A 16728-nucleotide genomic window follows, 5' to 3' on the forward strand; every position below is an offset into this window, starting at 1 on the left:
CTCAGTATAACTCAGTAGCTCGTTTAAACTCGCAACTCGTGTGCGGCTCACTCATTCAAATAGATCATTCAGATATAGTGATAGGTTGGTTGTTGTTTGCATCTTTCTGATATATTGAGCGGTTGCGATTGAACAACTTTTTTCTAATTAAAAAAAAATAGTATTCTTATGACTGTAGGTACAACCTACTTTTATGTTAATTAGTTCAATGAATAGTCAATCGCAATCTAGTATTGAGTATAAGCATTAGTTTAGTAAGTATTAGAAAATAAAAATAGAAATAGCCTTCTGATTTCCCTTCATACTTTACACAGGCTTAGGACTGTCTACCTACGAAATTATTTACGTGAAAATTAAATTTTAGTCCAAAATGTGTATTTCGAGTCAAAACATGTTTGTTCGGATTTGACAAGATTATAATACCGAAATATTCACTAAGGACAAACAATTATAAGCCTTATGCGTGAGCAATAGAGTTAACAACTTATTATTGGGTGTCAACTTATTGTGGTCAAAGTAACGACATTCGTAATCGTATGGGTGCGAGCGAGACGGCTCGCTTGACGTTCAACCAATGGCGCGCGACGAAGCTATCCGACGCCACAGATTAGTTAGTACCCGAGGCGATGACCGACGAGTGAGTGAGGTGTAAAGAAAGATATACTGAACTACTGACACATTCGGATATGTAAAGATATGAAGAGTGACTGATTCAAATGGAATGATTCATATCATTTGTATCTATCACTCCTGAGTTACCCATCTCTACTCCCCACCCGTGGCGGGGAGCACAGAAACAAATCAGTTGCGCAACATATGGATACAAGTGTGGACGCGTATTTCATTTGTTTATAAACGCCAAATAAATGTCTTCATAGCAAGTAATTTCTCTTTTCTTTTTCTTTTTACTAGAAATGGACTTATGCAAATAAATGTAGGCACCACACAACAACACTACTTCCTCGGGCGACATATTGTAAACATCTGACGGTGTGGACGGCAGTTTCCGAAACATTGTTGCTGTAAACATCTACGTGATGTTTCAGAAACTGTGTATCTGAAACATTGTTTCCCAGTGAATACATGGCTTTACGGCCAAAATTGTTTGCGTAAGGGTTGTGCTAAGCTAGTTATCGATGTGTATGTGTTATATCGAAAAAATATGTTGCTAACATTTTTCATTGGAAGTAAAGGCATGAAGATGGCATGATTGGCATGGTTTAAAGTTTCCATTGCTGTGTAATTTGTACTTAAAATCGAAATTATATACAATTGAAACAAAACTACAATGCTATCGGTCAGATGCTTCTTAGTATTACAGGACGCATATTACTTTTTTTTTAGGTGTAAGCAATATTGAAAACGTGTTAAAGTGTGAGAAATAGAATGCTCTCACACTGAAATCTTTCGCTTCTTGTTATACTCGGATATTAGGCCACGCCAAATTCGAATACTGCGTAACATACCAATGCAGTAATTAAAACAAACAGTAAGAATATACAGTATTTCACAAATATTATCTACTTATTTTTGTTTTATAAAATTGGAGACTTATCCTCATCTATCTTCATGTTTCAGTCTTCGAAATTATAAAACAAATTTTCATTAAAAACACAGAAAAAAATACATTTATTTTAAGTTAACATTCATACAGATTACATTTTAAAATTCTATTTCTGACAAAATCTATCTGGTTTGCAAGAAGTAGACGCATATCAAGGGACGCATATTAACAACTAGGCAAGAAACTTTGTATTTAGTACTACCTGTGCACTATGTTCGGAATACATATTTATTTAGTGTCCAACAATGAAAATACTATTACATTAATGAAATTATTGCAATTTTTAGTATCGATAAAGTTTACGACATATCTCTAAATTTGAAAATCACATTATTATCGATTCTAAAAGTTACAATACTTGCGTTTATTGCCTAAAACTGTGAGCTTGGTTAACATCAACTTAATTTTGGGTCAGTTTCAGTTGAATCATAAATATCGATAATTTGCATACAATTGCACATCCCTAAAGTATGAATAATGACCCAAAATTTATAAATAGTGTGTTAGACTATTTTTCAAACGTAACAAAGCAACGGTTATGAAAATTCAGCTACCGTATTCTCTAAGGTACGCGTTAAAAAGGTATGAATAATAATAATTTATTGTAGTTCATAAAATTCGTTTATTCGCATTTAAAATTGTGCTATTCATAGATCGATCAGACCCATGCAGTTGGTCCTAGTAAGTACAAGTATTATTAAAAAGTAAAACAAAAAGTCGATAAAAAATTGGTACATTACATTTTTATCGACATTAGAACAGCATATTCTGTACATATTTTTTTCGAGTCAAAAGTTCTATAGAAACATATAAGTACCCATTTTGTCTACAACGGTTATTCAGGGAAATCTACAAAATGGTTACATCTACGTCTAGAATGTACTTATTACAAGAATGTCAGGGTACAAAAATACCGATAAAATTATTATTTCATTGCATTATCTCGAGTTTAAAGAGTGATCAACATACATACTTTTAACATTATATGCCCGAAAAGGCAGAACATTATAAACTCTATATAAATGTTTCTCACATTTTCAAAGGTTATTTAAATGTTAAATCATATCACATCCATTATAAGAGAGATCCAAACATTTGCCCCTAAACACAGTTTAACAAATCTTTTGTGTAAACCAAGATTTTTTAAACTATGTTTTACAACATGGAGGGGTAACTCCAACATTAAACCACAATTAAAACAGGTTAAAATAAGTAACATATCTTAAAGGAGATGGCCAAATTTTCATAGAAAAAAAACCCAGAATCGACAGCAATGAAATGGTTACCAATAGGTTCTTTATGATAGACCTTTGATGGTGCCATCAAGGGACATAAAAAAGCAAAGTAAACTAACATTATACAAGCCACTAGTAATAACCCCATAGTTTCAGAGTTGGCCTGGTGATTAAAAGGTCTTGTATTTAACCACTCCAGATAAGATTAAGCACCGACCTTACCTACTTGGAGAGGTTTCGCAGTTCCATGCAACCTTCACAACTGGCTATGAAATGTTTTTGGAGAAATTGTCTTTGAAAATCGCGCCATGTGACATTGTCAAATATAACAAATGACTTAGCAATGTAAAACGGTCCAATCACGAGTCTGCATTCAACTTCTAACGAACATCAAACAGTAAAAGCAAACTTTTTTGTGAACTAAAATCTTGATCGAAAAAACGTTATAAAAAGAGAACCCCATGGTTTTTAGATGATTTGAAATACTTTTTAAAATCCACAAATTATACTGAATCCAATCATACATATGAAGTTCCTGTCGACTCTGGGTGTTTTTTTGGCCATCTCCTTTATATTATTAAAAATCAAATCAATTGGAGAATCGATCAGAAAAATATTTAATTTCATTAGTTACTTTTAGAAAAGTGCATTTCAAAATTGGGCTAAAATGTCTATGGAAACATTTACATAGGTAAGCTGAGATAAAAACATAGACATAAATACGTGATGTATTTTAAACTATTGGATTTATTCTTACTTTGAACAATTATAATTTAAATGCGTTACTAACATTTACAATATAGGGCTGCCAAGCTCAAAAATGAATTACACAAGTAGAAAATTTATCGAAGTCGGGCAGTTTTTTGGGGCTTTACAGTAATAATTCAACATTAACTAATCAGAGAATTATATTTCATTTATTATTCGACTTACATGATATTTTAACATTCATTCAGTAACATTTAAAATATATTACCTATGAGAGGGTAAACATGTATCTATAACTAAATAAATTAACAGTCATTTATGTCATACAATTACTATAATTCATTTAGTTGTTATATCGATAACTTGTTTCGATCATTTAAATCGATATCAGGCACATCCTTATTTTTCTTTAGATGTACGATGCAAACGTTTTCCGCCTTATAAAACGTTGGTCGCAAATAGTACTAGCCTATAGTTCGGCCATTCAGAGAATGCGTTCCTGACACGTCGCGATTGAACTGACGACGTAACTTTGCAATGGCGTTGCAGTTACGATAAAAATATTTTTGCTGGTTGTTTACCGTTTTAACAATTGAGGAGCATTAAAACAACATTATTATATCAATAATCAATGAATGTTATAATTTTGTGCCAAACTGAGTGTCAAATAACTTGGTAAACAATATTTTTCTAAATCTATACTGCGCTATTACAAGGTTATGTCAGCGGTTTATATTTTGTAGTGCTGTGCTAAAAATAACAGGCAAGTATCGTAATCTGTTCTTATACAGTTATAATATAAAATAACACGTTTTGATTTTCTTTTTAAGAATTGGAAAATAATGGACTATAAGACTTAATTATAACGTTTATGAAATATAAAAATAAAACTATGACCAAACCGCATTTTTATACTTAGATTAAAAATGGTAACCCCAAATGGCGTTATGGGCCGCCATTTTGTGACGCTAAAACAGTCGTCCGTTGTCGTTTCGTGCGCATAGACCACGTTTTTCAAGTGTTTTCGATCTGTTTTTATTTGATTACCCGGCTTTTGTTAGACCGAGATATCAGGATTGATTCTGTTATTGATAATAATATAATTATACATGTAGGCGAAGATGATGATGAAGACACCACCTCCTCAAGCAAATCGGAGTCTGATTAATATTCTGTTCGCACATTCAATTCAATGTACTTGTAACAAAGAATAAATAAAACAATTTTATTATATGAATATTACCTTTTTTTGGTTTCCACTTAAATAACTAAAATATAAAACAAATGATTCCGCCAATTTAAAACGAAAATAATCTTAAAATAATGCGGCGGTTCATTTTGAAGGAACGGTAACGAACTCAGTGTTATGTTGTGCCCATCACTAGTCGTGACTAACTGATAGGTGTCAGGAACGCATTCTCTGAACGGCCGAAGTATAATAATAGCTTTAGACCATTAACTTTGGAGACTGTGGTTTAAATAAACCTTATACTAAAGCCAGAGTTGTTGAAAAATTCAGTATTATATTATGTACATTGTCGAGTTATAAGCTTTGGATAACTTACTTTGCCGCTGTGAAGTTGCTTGCAGATACACAAAGCGTGAAATGGTTGACTTCAGACCGGTAAAATGTAAATCGAATAACAGTGTTCCTAAACTTTCGAGTGAGGGAGACAAAATGATCAGTCGTCTATTGTCGCATGCAATAAAGGTCAAAACGATTTGATTTATTGATTCTATTTAAGAGTTGATTACTTAAGTGTGAACTGGTTCGTTTAGGTGGTTTTTAACTTTGATGTATATTGTGTTGTTTATAACCAGTGAACAAAATTAACCGACAAATTGGTCTTGCTCATTTGTCTTGTTCGCTGTGCAGGTGTTGGGGCAAGATGTCGACGTGGCTATGTTGGTATGATTTATATTGTTAAAAGGTATTGCCGGTACCTTAGTGTTTGGCTGTAGGTGATGGATGTTAAGAGGCTACCACTAAATTGCTTGCATTTCCGCTTATACGAAGATGTTGTTGATATTTGATGGATAATGTTAAGAGGTATTATCGGTATTTATTAGTCAAGCAGATGTTAAGAGCTTCGAGTATGAACTAACTATCGGTTAGTGTTGACATATATATATTGTTAAAGTCTTAGGGTCAATCCCCACTGGAAGAGCAGCGGCCGGCAGCGGCCGGCAGCGGCCTCAAATGCAAGTGATTGAGCGCGGCACCGCGCTCTTACATTGTCCGTGCTCTTACGGCCGCTGCCGGCCGCTGCTCTTTCAGTGGGAATTGACCCTTAGGGTCATGGCACAGCATAGCGGCACCGCAACAACACGGCTCCACACCAGCATTTAAGTTGTCATTCAATTTAGAGCATTAAATCGTGTATTTTATAATATATTTCGTAATGTCAATATGAAAAAGCCAACGACTCACAGTCAGCGTGCTTGCCGCTTCCACACAACTCGACTCGCCGCCCGCGTGCTGCAAGCGAGCGGTCCTCATGCGTACAGCGCGCCGACGGCATGCTCATTACGTGCCGACTCCGAGTCGGCAGCGAAACAACGTCATTGCGTCGTGTTCAATCATAACTGTCTTAAAATAATATTGAGTTTGCTGTGACAGCAAGCTTACACCTCGCCGTAGTCTTAATTCAAGGCGACGCCGTGCTGCAGCCGTGCTGTTGCGCTGCCGCTATAATGTGCCATGACCTTTAGTGTTCGGCCGTAGGTTGATGCTCGATGTTAAGGGCTATTACGCACTGTCGACTAGTCGGCGGCGATTCAGTCCCTCGGCGACCGAAACACCTTATTTAAACTAATGAAAGTCACAGTCGCTGACGACTAGTTGACAGTGCGTACAAGCCCTAATAGGCTACTTTAGGGATCGGTCTTAGTAAATTGTTGATGTTTGACGGATAATGTTAAGAGGTATTATTGGTAAATGTTGGTCGAGCCGATGTTATTACAGCAAGGAGTACTAACTATAGGTTAGTATATTCACATATCTGGTGCATGTTTCTGTATGGGCCTGGGCGGGTGGCGGCGGCGCGAGTGCGCGGCCAGCAGCGCCCGGGCGGCGGGGGCACACAGTTCGGCGCCGTCCCGGGCTGCACACACCCGGGCACCGCCTGCTAGAGAGTTGCCGATGTTTCTGTAGGAGAGGAGCAACATGTTATCATCATATGAATAGCCTTTACCAAACTATGTTTGGCTTCCAGTCAAATCGGACGCAGCTGAGTACTAGTGTACCAAGTCAAATACGTAGTCACTCCATGTAAAACATTACAAGGAGTAACTGCCTATCGGACCTCCGCAACCTAGTTACCCGAGCAAACTGATACCCTTTGGTAAGACTGTACCATTGGAAACATAACGTTCCAGCAAAAATTATTTAGTTAATGACTATTTTAGTGATAATTAATTTCCTTTCAGAATGTTGGTATTAAATTGTATTTAATTTATGATTTTCGATCCATCAAATATTAACAAATATGATTCGACTCGACACGAAGGATAGGAGACCAAATAGTAATTAAAAGCAATTCACAAATTAAATCACAAATATGAGTAAAAATCAATATAACAGTAATTAAATATACGTGAACATAACTTACCGGACCATATGGTAAGGCACGTGGTGCGTGGACAGCCAGTCTAACGCGCCCGCGTTGTCCAGCAGCGCGGCGCAGCCCACGAACTTGAACGCAGACGCGCATGAGAAGAACACTATTACGCGGGTACCCTCCTGGCAAAACAATATATTCACTATGAAGAACATACACGACAAAATTCGAAAAAAAAAACATAAAAACTTAAAAAAACGAGTTCAATAATACACCTAAAATCTTCAAATTCTACCAAGTTTGACAAACATTTTGCTGAACACCGCATCAAAAGCGTTTCAGCCAAACACGAGACAATCGCCGACAAACATACACAAACGGGTCAAACTGAGTTCTTTTTTTGAAGTCTGGTAAAAATTAAGTTAAATTATATTTTTTTCCTTTCAAGAAACTAATATCGTTAACACAAAAAATACAAAAACTCACCTGTTTAATCTTCTGCAGTTTCTTAGCCGTACTCTGTGTGAATGGGAACGTGCCGGTGCTCTGAGCCACCTCCACACTATGCGGATCATCTGCCTTGGCCACGAAGTAGCGCACATTGCCTTCTCCAGTTTCTCCATACTTCTCTATATTCGCCAACAGGGTCTTACCGTTTGGCGACATAGGGCTTTTTGGACCACTATACGATTGAGGAGAAAATGGTTGAGGAACGTCGTTCCTCCAACCGCCGGGACGGCCTTGGCCGTTTCTATAACCCCCGTAAGCATTATTATAAAAGTTCCCTCCAGGGAAACCTCCCTCATTTTGATTATATTGGGGATAATACTTATTATTATCGTGGCGGTATTGGTCGTCATTCTCGAGACGAGACCGCCAGTTTGGTGAATCTACTGTTAAGGGCTTCGGTCTCTGGCCTATTCCACTAGGCTGGTTAAGACCTACATTCTTTTCTTCCGAGCCCATGATATGTACAACTGTGCTTAGTATTTGCTCGTCTAATGGAGTCATAGGTTTAGCAGGATTGGACATGCGTCTTATGACTAGAGCGCAGAGTTTTTGTCGGAGGTAGAAAACGCTGATGGCGTCTGATGCATCCGCTGTGAATGCCATCCAATCGTCTAAAGTAATAACTGCGGTGTCCGGCGAAGCATTATTTTCATCCGCCTCGCTATCTGAATCGCTGGACAATCCCGGAGGGTTGGCCCTCTGTGTTAAAGCACCCAAAGGTAATCTTAATGGACCTCCGAACAACGCTACTGTTAATGGCGTCACTAGAGTATTACAACGGATGAAGCAAAACCTCCCCGCTCTAGAAATTTCTTCGAACACGACCCAGTCAGTTGGGAGATTTTGCACGGATTTCTGTGACCCGGTCAGTCCACCTCCTTGGTGTAATGTTGAACTAGGATGGAAAGCCACTTTAACCTCTTTTGAGGTCCTTAGAGAGGCTGAATCTCTGTCCACGCGAGCTATTGACGGGTACAAGCCACTGACTAACACAGCTTTAACAACATGCCATTTCTCTGAATTCAGATTAACATCTTTAATATCTCCCGAACCTCGAGCTTTGACCAGACATAAGGCTCTTAATTGAGCAAGTAGTTGTGATCTGTATCCTACAATCATTTCCATGGTAGCTCCGCATATTAAATTCTTAGCACAGAACGCTCTTTCCGTTCCATTCGCTCGGGCAGTCTGCCAGGCTTGGAAGGCTCTTAACAACGCCATGTGGTCGGAATAACTGTCAGCTGCAAATTCCTTTCTAGCCATACTACCACGCTTCCTGTTCTCAGGGTTCATAGATATTTGGAAAGGCTCCTTGTTTGCCAAACTGCATACTATCGTCAAAATTGGATCGAGACACTTCATGACACAAGCGTAAAGCAGCATTTTGCCTAACTTTGGTTCTACTGTCAGATCTAGCAAATGCTGTCCGATTTCCGTCAAATCTTCCATAGGAGTCAATGCTCCGATAGTTTTGAGTAACGTCACTGCATTCCTCACAGCTAGGAACGATGGAGGTTCTAATGCTTTAGATAGGAAATCCGCTATAGGAGTGTTACCCGGAGCCAATAACTTTGTGTGCAGACATAACTCCTGAAGTGGTACTCTGAGTATCTCAGGCACGGAATTTAGAGGGAGAGTGTTAAAACGTCGTTTGGAACACATATGGAAGCAATGTCCGGGTTTTGTCCGTCCGGCCCTGCCCGCTCGTTGCTGGCAACAAGCTCTAGACGTCCACACACATTGTAAAGTACAAACACCGCCATTCGACTCATAATACTTCTCTTTCACCTTACAAGAGTCGACCACATACACCACATCATCTATAGTAATCGAAGTCTCAGCTATATTCGTAGATATGATAATCTTCCTTGCATTAGGCAGAGGATTGAAAACTTTCTTCTGGTCTAGTGTTTGCATATTACTGTGTAGTGTAAATATCTGGTATTTTAGCACATTCATGTCTGTGCAGGATTGTATCATGTCTCTCAAAGTCACTATATCATCATATCCTGGTAGGAATACTAAGATGCTTCCTTTAGGCAGATTCACATGTATATGTTTTATTAAGGCTAGCATTAGATCATGGTCTATGAGTTCTTCTGAGAATGTATGGTGGTATACGTCTAATAGGAAGTTTTCGGCTGCACTATCGTCTTCGGTATTTTCTTTAGGTTCGTCGTTAATATTGAAGGTGGATAATATTTTGGCGCAGTCGGGGTGGTTGTTCTCTATGGCGTAATCGTAGGCCGTTTTACCGTCTTTGTCTTTTGCTGAAGGGTCCGCGCCTAGAACATATTGTTGAAATGTTATGTTGTGGTAATGACTAAGAGAGTTACAAGGGTTTAGTGCAATAAATATTAGTTTGAGTTCATTTTTGAAGTAGGTTGATTGAACACTGAATGCTACAAGAATGGTATAAAATTTTCAAGAAAATGTAGATTATATTGTGAACAATACTACAAAATGACTAGCTTTATCTATCAATATTTACTTTTTAAAAGGGATTAAGTAGGCAAGTATGGCTGCAAATATGTATTATAGTTTCTGCTTGGGAGTAATGGATAAGATTTGAAGGGATTGTTTCATAGGTTGTCAATGTTTCAAGAGACCTATTTACATCAAAATGGCATTATATTTCAAATATGGCATTTTATCATATGACATATGACCTTGTTATTTAGTTTTTTTTTCCCTAACACCCCTAATAGCGGCAGCTGCGTGAACGAGTGCTAACATGTGACTCACCGATGTGCAGCAGCTGGGCGCAGGCCTCGGGCAGGCCTCGGGCGGCGGCCGCCATGTACATGTACAGCAGCTGCGTGAACGAGTGCTAACATGTGACTCACCGATGTGCAGCAGCTGGGCGCAGGCCTCGGGCAGGCCTCGGGCAGGCCTCGGGCGGCGGCCGCCATGTACATGTACAGCAGCTGCGTGAACGAGTGCTAACATGTGACTCACCGATGTGCAGCAGCTGGGCGCAGGCCTCGGGCAGGCCTCGGGCGGCGGCCGCCATGTACATGTACAGCAGCTGCGTGAACGAGTGCTAACATGTGACTCACCGATGTGCAGCAGCTGGGCGCAGGCCTCGGGCAGGCCTCGGGCGGCGGCCGCCATGTACATGTACAGCAGCTGCGTGAACGAGTGCTAACATGTGACTCACCGATGTGCAGCAGCTGGGCGCAGGCCTCGGGCAGGCCTCGGGCGGCGGCCGCCATGAGGCCGGCGCGGCGCGAGCGGGAGTGCTGCGTCCGCACCGGCACACCCTCCGACATGTACATGTATAGCAACTGCGTGAACGAGTCCTGAAAAACGGAAAAACATTCATTGAAACTAGGCTAGTATTTAGCACTTCTTCACGACAAAATTACAAAAGGACAACACCCCCAAACCGACCCCCTTTCATAAAAGCGACACGTTGTTGCTACAATATGAAAGGCCTCCTAAATTTTAGGTCTCGACTCCCAGATAAAATCCTATATGACATTTAAACACGATTTTATTAAAGAACTGCATAACTTGACAAAAGATCAAAAGAAAAGGTCAAAAGCGCAGAGGCAGGCCAAAACTGCGGTGGTTGAGTGTCGTAAAGAAAGATATGAAAATCTGAGAACTCGAGGAAGATGTCCAGTATAGAGCGAAGTGGAAGAAGGATATAAGGAAAACGGACCCAATCACAAGACGGGATAAACGTTAAGAAGAAAAAGAAGAAGCTTATAACTGCATATTTTTTTGCAAATAATAAAAAAAAGTTTGTCGCAATGTTTTTTTTTTTTGTATATAAAACGTTATTTAAAAATATTTTATGAAAAATCAATAAAATTGCAGTACTTACCAATGAGCCTTCATTAAAGCATTCGTCAAGGAACTCGTCCATATCAGCTTGTAGAGAAGGTTCGAGAACGCTCTCTTTGTCTTCCTTTATAACTTCCTTGCTACTACTGCTTGCAACATCTTCTTGTTTTTGACCTAGAATATTTTTAATTTATAAAGAAACAACCTAAACTACCCAACATCAATACTACAGCTAAAATCAATCCAAAAGATGTCTGAAAGAAATTGCTTAATGCTTTTTAGCGATAAGACAGCCGATTGTACTTGTCTTTGCGTTTATGATTTCCTGTGTCGTTACTCGTTAATTTACTTAATATAAAGAATATTATTTTGGTGTACAATAAATAATGATCGATAGATCATCATCAAAAATTTCGTGCCATAGATATATGGCACGAAATTTTTAACAATTCTGTCAGTGAAACTATCTAGTACCAACTATCTAGCAACATACATACCTTCAAGATGTGACCAATAACTGTGTCCACTCTTGAGCTTGGACTTAAGTTCCTTCTCAACTTGCGCCATCTTAGGAGTCCTGTATTGTGAGATCTTCAGAATATCTTCTAAGTAATAACGTTGGACCTCATGTAATCGGCCCGGTATTGTTATTACTGGGCAGTTGTTGAAGTACCTAAAGGATAAATGGTCAATTGTATTGATGAAGAAAGTCGATTTTTGTAGCATAAAGCTAAATGCTAAAATGTAAAATCTTTTTTCTAATGTTTGCTCTGGCAACCAAACTCTGGCAAGTTTTTTTTTTCTAATAAAAATTACATTTTTGAATACCAGGTTTCACTTTTTTCGCTCACTTTCCTTGAAAAAAGGACTTTTAAATACGAAAATGGGCCATTTACCATTACGCTTCTAGAAGCATATTGATAAATATCACTCATATAAAGCGAGGAATTATTTTATTACTCTGGATCTACATCCACATACATAGTGCTACCACTAGGTACAGAAAAGATAGAGGACATGTAATGGTGAGGGATGACACGCAACAAAGTGTGTGCTAAAAATGAAAGTAGATGGATGGAGTGGGAGAGGAAAAAAAATGAATAGATTGCCTGAAAGATGACATGAACAAGAACGGATTATCAGTATGACGAGTTACAGGAATGGAAAGGGTCGAAAGGAAAGACATATTGCGGCGTCCCCAAATTAAATTGGTAACGGGACAGGAAGAAGAAGATGTTGTGAATTACCTGGAGAATATCTGAGTGTCCATGGTGGCGGACATGAGGACCAGTTTGAGGTCCTTGCAGCGCGGCAGAGCGTCGCGCAGCGCGATCAGCAGGAAGTCGCTGAACTTGTCACGTTCGTGCACTTCGTCCACGAATATGTGGGTTACACCTACACGAGGAGAAATTAGAGACAGAAATTGACGGATTTGTGAAAGAATTATTTGGAGATGGGGTGTGGACATTAGAGATAAAGTATTTTAGCGGTTTGATTTTAAATATGTAACTCCTTTTTTATGGCAAATTATCAAATGACCACTCCCGCTGTGGGTGCAGCGCCCGTGAGCGAGTGTCAAACTCCTACTGATTAAAACCCATAATGTCCCTTCTTAAGCTCTCTATATACCAGGGCCGCGGTAACTCTTTCGAACAATCCCGCTGCCCAAATATGTCAGATCTGAATGCATTTCTCTTAATCTAAAATATCATTGCTGCTACAAAACATTATTGCACATGCGCAAGGTGTCAAATGGCTGACGTCAGAGAAGCAAATTTATTTGACAATTACTGTATATAACTTGAAGATGGACGGAGATTGCGGAAATAGTGATCAAACGAAATTCAGACACCATCAGCCGCAAGTTATGTCATTTATATAAATGCAATGCCTAAAATCTAACAGTAATTTAACTAGGACTTTTTATAGAAGTTCTGATTCTATACATACCGATTTTAAGTATAATCTTAAGAGGCAAATAAATTTGTAAAGACCTGAACCTGTACTAAATTATCGTAAAAATACACATAAAATATGACAGAACTGACCTGTTAACGAAGTATCTCCGGCCATAAGAGTTCTAAGCAGCACTCCATTGGTACAATAAGTGAGCACTGTTCGTGGACTGACGCGGGACTCCAGCCTTATCTGATAGCCTATTGATTGGCCTATCTTTTCCATGCGCTCGTACGCTACCTAAAATGATACAGGGGTAAATATTTGGTGAAATTGACGCAAATCAAAACATTTAGTTTTATCCGCCCATTACTATGTATGGGGAATAGAAGTGCGACGTATCATTTTAGAAGGTCAAAGAATATTGGTTAAAAATTAAGTTGTTCTGGAGTTTTTTAATCCGAGCAATTTTAGAATAGATATAGGTGTTAAAAGTTATCCAGTTTTGAGATAAAAATAGTCTCTTATTACAGAATATATCAGAGGTTTCCCCCCTAAGAGACTGATGCGTATGATCATCTTAGGGACTTTCCCTGCTAATGTCAGCTTTTTATATCCAATTATTTAGTAATTTGCTTCAGTTATTGGACACTATCAGGTAGTTCCCCTTTTCGCGATTAAGAACACGACAAGATTTACCACAAAATAAGGTATTTCCCTAATTTGATAATTATCTCTCGTATGTTTATTTTTATTGAATGTTACATTTTGATAATAACTTTGGGCGATTCCCTCAAAGAATACAATTTTAGTTTTAATGAGACTACCCAGTAGAAAGCAGTACAGTTGTCACAAGATAGGCTGACCTGGTAAATGGTAGTAGTGAAACACCACAGTCCTGTCCATCAGAAAATAGACCAAGAAGTATGCAGTATCACTTACTCTTTCTGCGACAGCTACAGCAGATATCCTCCTGGGCTGCGTACAGTACATGCGGGCTGGCTGCTTGTGTTCCTGGCAGTAGTCCAGCACCAGCTGAGGCAGCTGTGTGGTCTTCCCGCAGCCTGTGGCACCTGCCACTATGATCACCTGGGAACAAGAGCAGTATCATTATTATTTGCTCACCCAGGAAATAACTCGTAACTCGTATAACTCGTTGTTGTTCTGACAAGGATTTTCTGACGACTTTTGGTAGGATATCTGCGTTAGACTATTGCTATGAGTGTGTTATATTTTTCTCCTCCAAAAAATTATATGACATGGGCAGACATTCTTCACAACATAAACAACATATCAATTGCTCCAGCTGTATTAGTGTGTATCATAAGTTATGATACACACTAATACAGCTCAATTGTTTGTTATGATTCATAACAAACAAGTTAATGTCAATGTAGGTCTACTGTAGGGTAAAATAAATAATTATTGCGACTATTTTATGATTTAATCCTTATCTATGTACACATTATAAGATAAGCAATGTAAATACAAGTCTCACCTGATTATGAAGAACTGCATTGATAAGGTCCTGCCTCTGTTCATACACAGGTAATTTCTCTCTGAACTTCAGAAGATCTGGATTGTATTGTGTGTTGGGGACCTGAAAACAAAAAACCATGAATATCATGCTATGGAAGAGGTTTCTACAGTTCATTGACTGACACAAGCTGCTAGAAAAGTGAGAACCTCCTTTTTAGAAGTTGGTTAAAATACCTCTTATACTATGAAACATAAAAGAGGTGATGAATAATAAGGTTGATCTCACTTAATTTTAGTAGAATTAAATTATAGCTAATTACATTATACCTTTAAATATTCATCTATTATATACTAATATTACAAAGAGGAAAACTTTGTTTGTTTGTTTGTTTGGTTGTAATGGATAAACACAAAAACTACTGGACCGATTTTAAATATTCTGTCACCATTAGAAAGCCATATTATCTGCCAGTAACATAGGCTATATTTTATCCTGGTGCAAGCAGTAGCTCCCACAGGACGCGAATGAAACCGCGGGAAAACGGCTAGTGCTATGATATAATATCACTTAATTAGTAGAATTTATTAAATTTTAGCTTGATTCTCTAAATATTGTAATACCTGTGCAACCCCATTGTTTAGCTGCCCCATACTCTTATGTGTGAGCTGTGGACTCCTCTCCTTCTCTGGACAACTGCTAAGGTCATCCTTCTCCTTGCTGGTGATCGGGAATGCATTACATAGCTCCGCAATACTGCACCGCATGTTGGAGTCCAATATGAGCTTGGCATCATTCTGAATTATCGTTGATCCAATCCTTTTATATATTGTTATGTAGCGGTTTACACCTGAAATGAGGTTTTAGTTATCTTTAATGAAGAAATAAAAAAAACTGAAAATAATTGGACACACTTTTTATTTTGGATTATTTTTATTGTCAAATTATTATTCAACTTTCAAGAAAACTTTGGAGAATCTTATATAAAAACAAAAATTTCACAACATTAATCAATGATCCTTTTTTGTACAACCCACAATATGTAATGTATTACACAATAAACAGAAATTTAATTGTTTATTTAGCACTATTTATGAAATAAGCTTAATAAATGACTTAGTTCACCTAAAAAGTAATTTCTAAGTTACTAGTTCATCGAAATATAACTAGGATATAAACAATATGATCCAAAATCCAAATTGAGATTTTGTATTTATTTTGATATTGATTGACCTACTTTCATTGAATGATACTTATTTGATCTTTGAACATAGAATTGAAAACTGTATTTTATTATATATTAATTATACAACAACTACTGGTATTATTTAGGCAGGATCTGGTAAGATCAGACCAAATCAAAATATTATTGCATCGAATAACATACCTTTCCCGCGCGATTTCGACTTGAGACCGAGTTTGGCAACAGTCTCATGGATGAATCCGCGCTCCTGGGCCGACAGGAACGTCGGGAACTTTAGCTCAGTCTCATTTTCATCACTTATGAACTTATCCAGCTGAATCTTCAGTGCTATGCTCACAGATTCAGCGATGGGAAAATGCTTGTTTCCATGACGCTTTCCCTTTTTAGAACTCATTATTATCTTATACTATGCTTTCCACAATATCCTACACATAGGCTATATTTAAGATATTGTTTACTTTAGGCAAAATATTAACAAGAAGGCAACTACATTGATGAAAGAAAAACGAAACGAATACGATTTTTTATAAATTCTTGCTTATGGAGGGAGGTGACACGACGACGTCACGTTACTAAAGTTACTATTTGTTATAAAAAATTGGCGATTATGAGATTGAAAACTACAATAGTAAAATTAGCTCACCTCATTGATTGAAAGAACACAAAAGCAATCACTGCATACAAATAGGATGTAAGTAAACGAAAGAACGCTCTTTTTTGCATTCCAAGTTTAAAAAGATCAATGGCCAAAAAAATAGTCGAATAAATCTCATTTATGTTAG

The 16728-nt window shown here is 38.0% G+C and overlaps 1 protein-coding gene across 1 annotated transcript; it reads right to left on the minus strand.

Moving 5' to 3' along the window:
• Positions 1-6093: 6093 nt before the first annotated feature.
• Positions 6094-16662, minus strand: LOC124636877 (3'-5' RNA helicase YTHDC2-like). Its single transcript, XM_047173100.1, has 12 exons — positions 16130-16662; positions 15366-15592; positions 14764-14865; positions 14208-14354; positions 13418-13565; positions 12617-12764; positions 11867-12042; positions 11410-11543; positions 10738-10879; positions 7554-9862; positions 7119-7249; positions 6094-6655 (listed from the first exon to the last, which is right to left on the minus strand). The coding sequence occupies exons 1-12, from the start codon at positions 16338-16340 to the stop codon at positions 6502-6504; spliced, it is 4029 nt and encodes a 1342-aa protein (XP_047029056.1). The 5' UTR covers positions 16341-16662; the 3' UTR covers positions 6094-6501.
• Between the last annotated feature and the right edge of the window lie 66 nt (positions 16663-16728).

Source organism: Helicoverpa zea, chromosome 15 (genome assembly GCF_022581195.2).
Source record: "Helicoverpa zea isolate HzStark_Cry1AcR chromosome 15, ilHelZeax1.1, whole genome shotgun sequence".
NCBI classification, from domain to species: Eukaryota; Metazoa; Arthropoda; class Insecta; order Lepidoptera; family Noctuidae; genus Helicoverpa; species Helicoverpa zea.

Coding starts and splice junctions, on each gene's coding strand:
- LOC124636877 (XM_047173100.1), bottom strand. CDS start 16,340: ATGAGTTCTAAAAAGGGAAAGCGTCATGGAAACAAGCATTTTCCCATC. Junction 11,544..11,866: donor TTATTGGTCACATCTTGAAG/GTATGTATGTTG, acceptor AAAATATTCTAG/GTCAAAAACAAGAAGATGTT. Junction 6,656..7,118: donor GTGCCTTACCATATGGTCCG/GTAAGTTATGTT, acceptor CCTCTCCTACAG/AAACATCGGCAACTCTCTAG.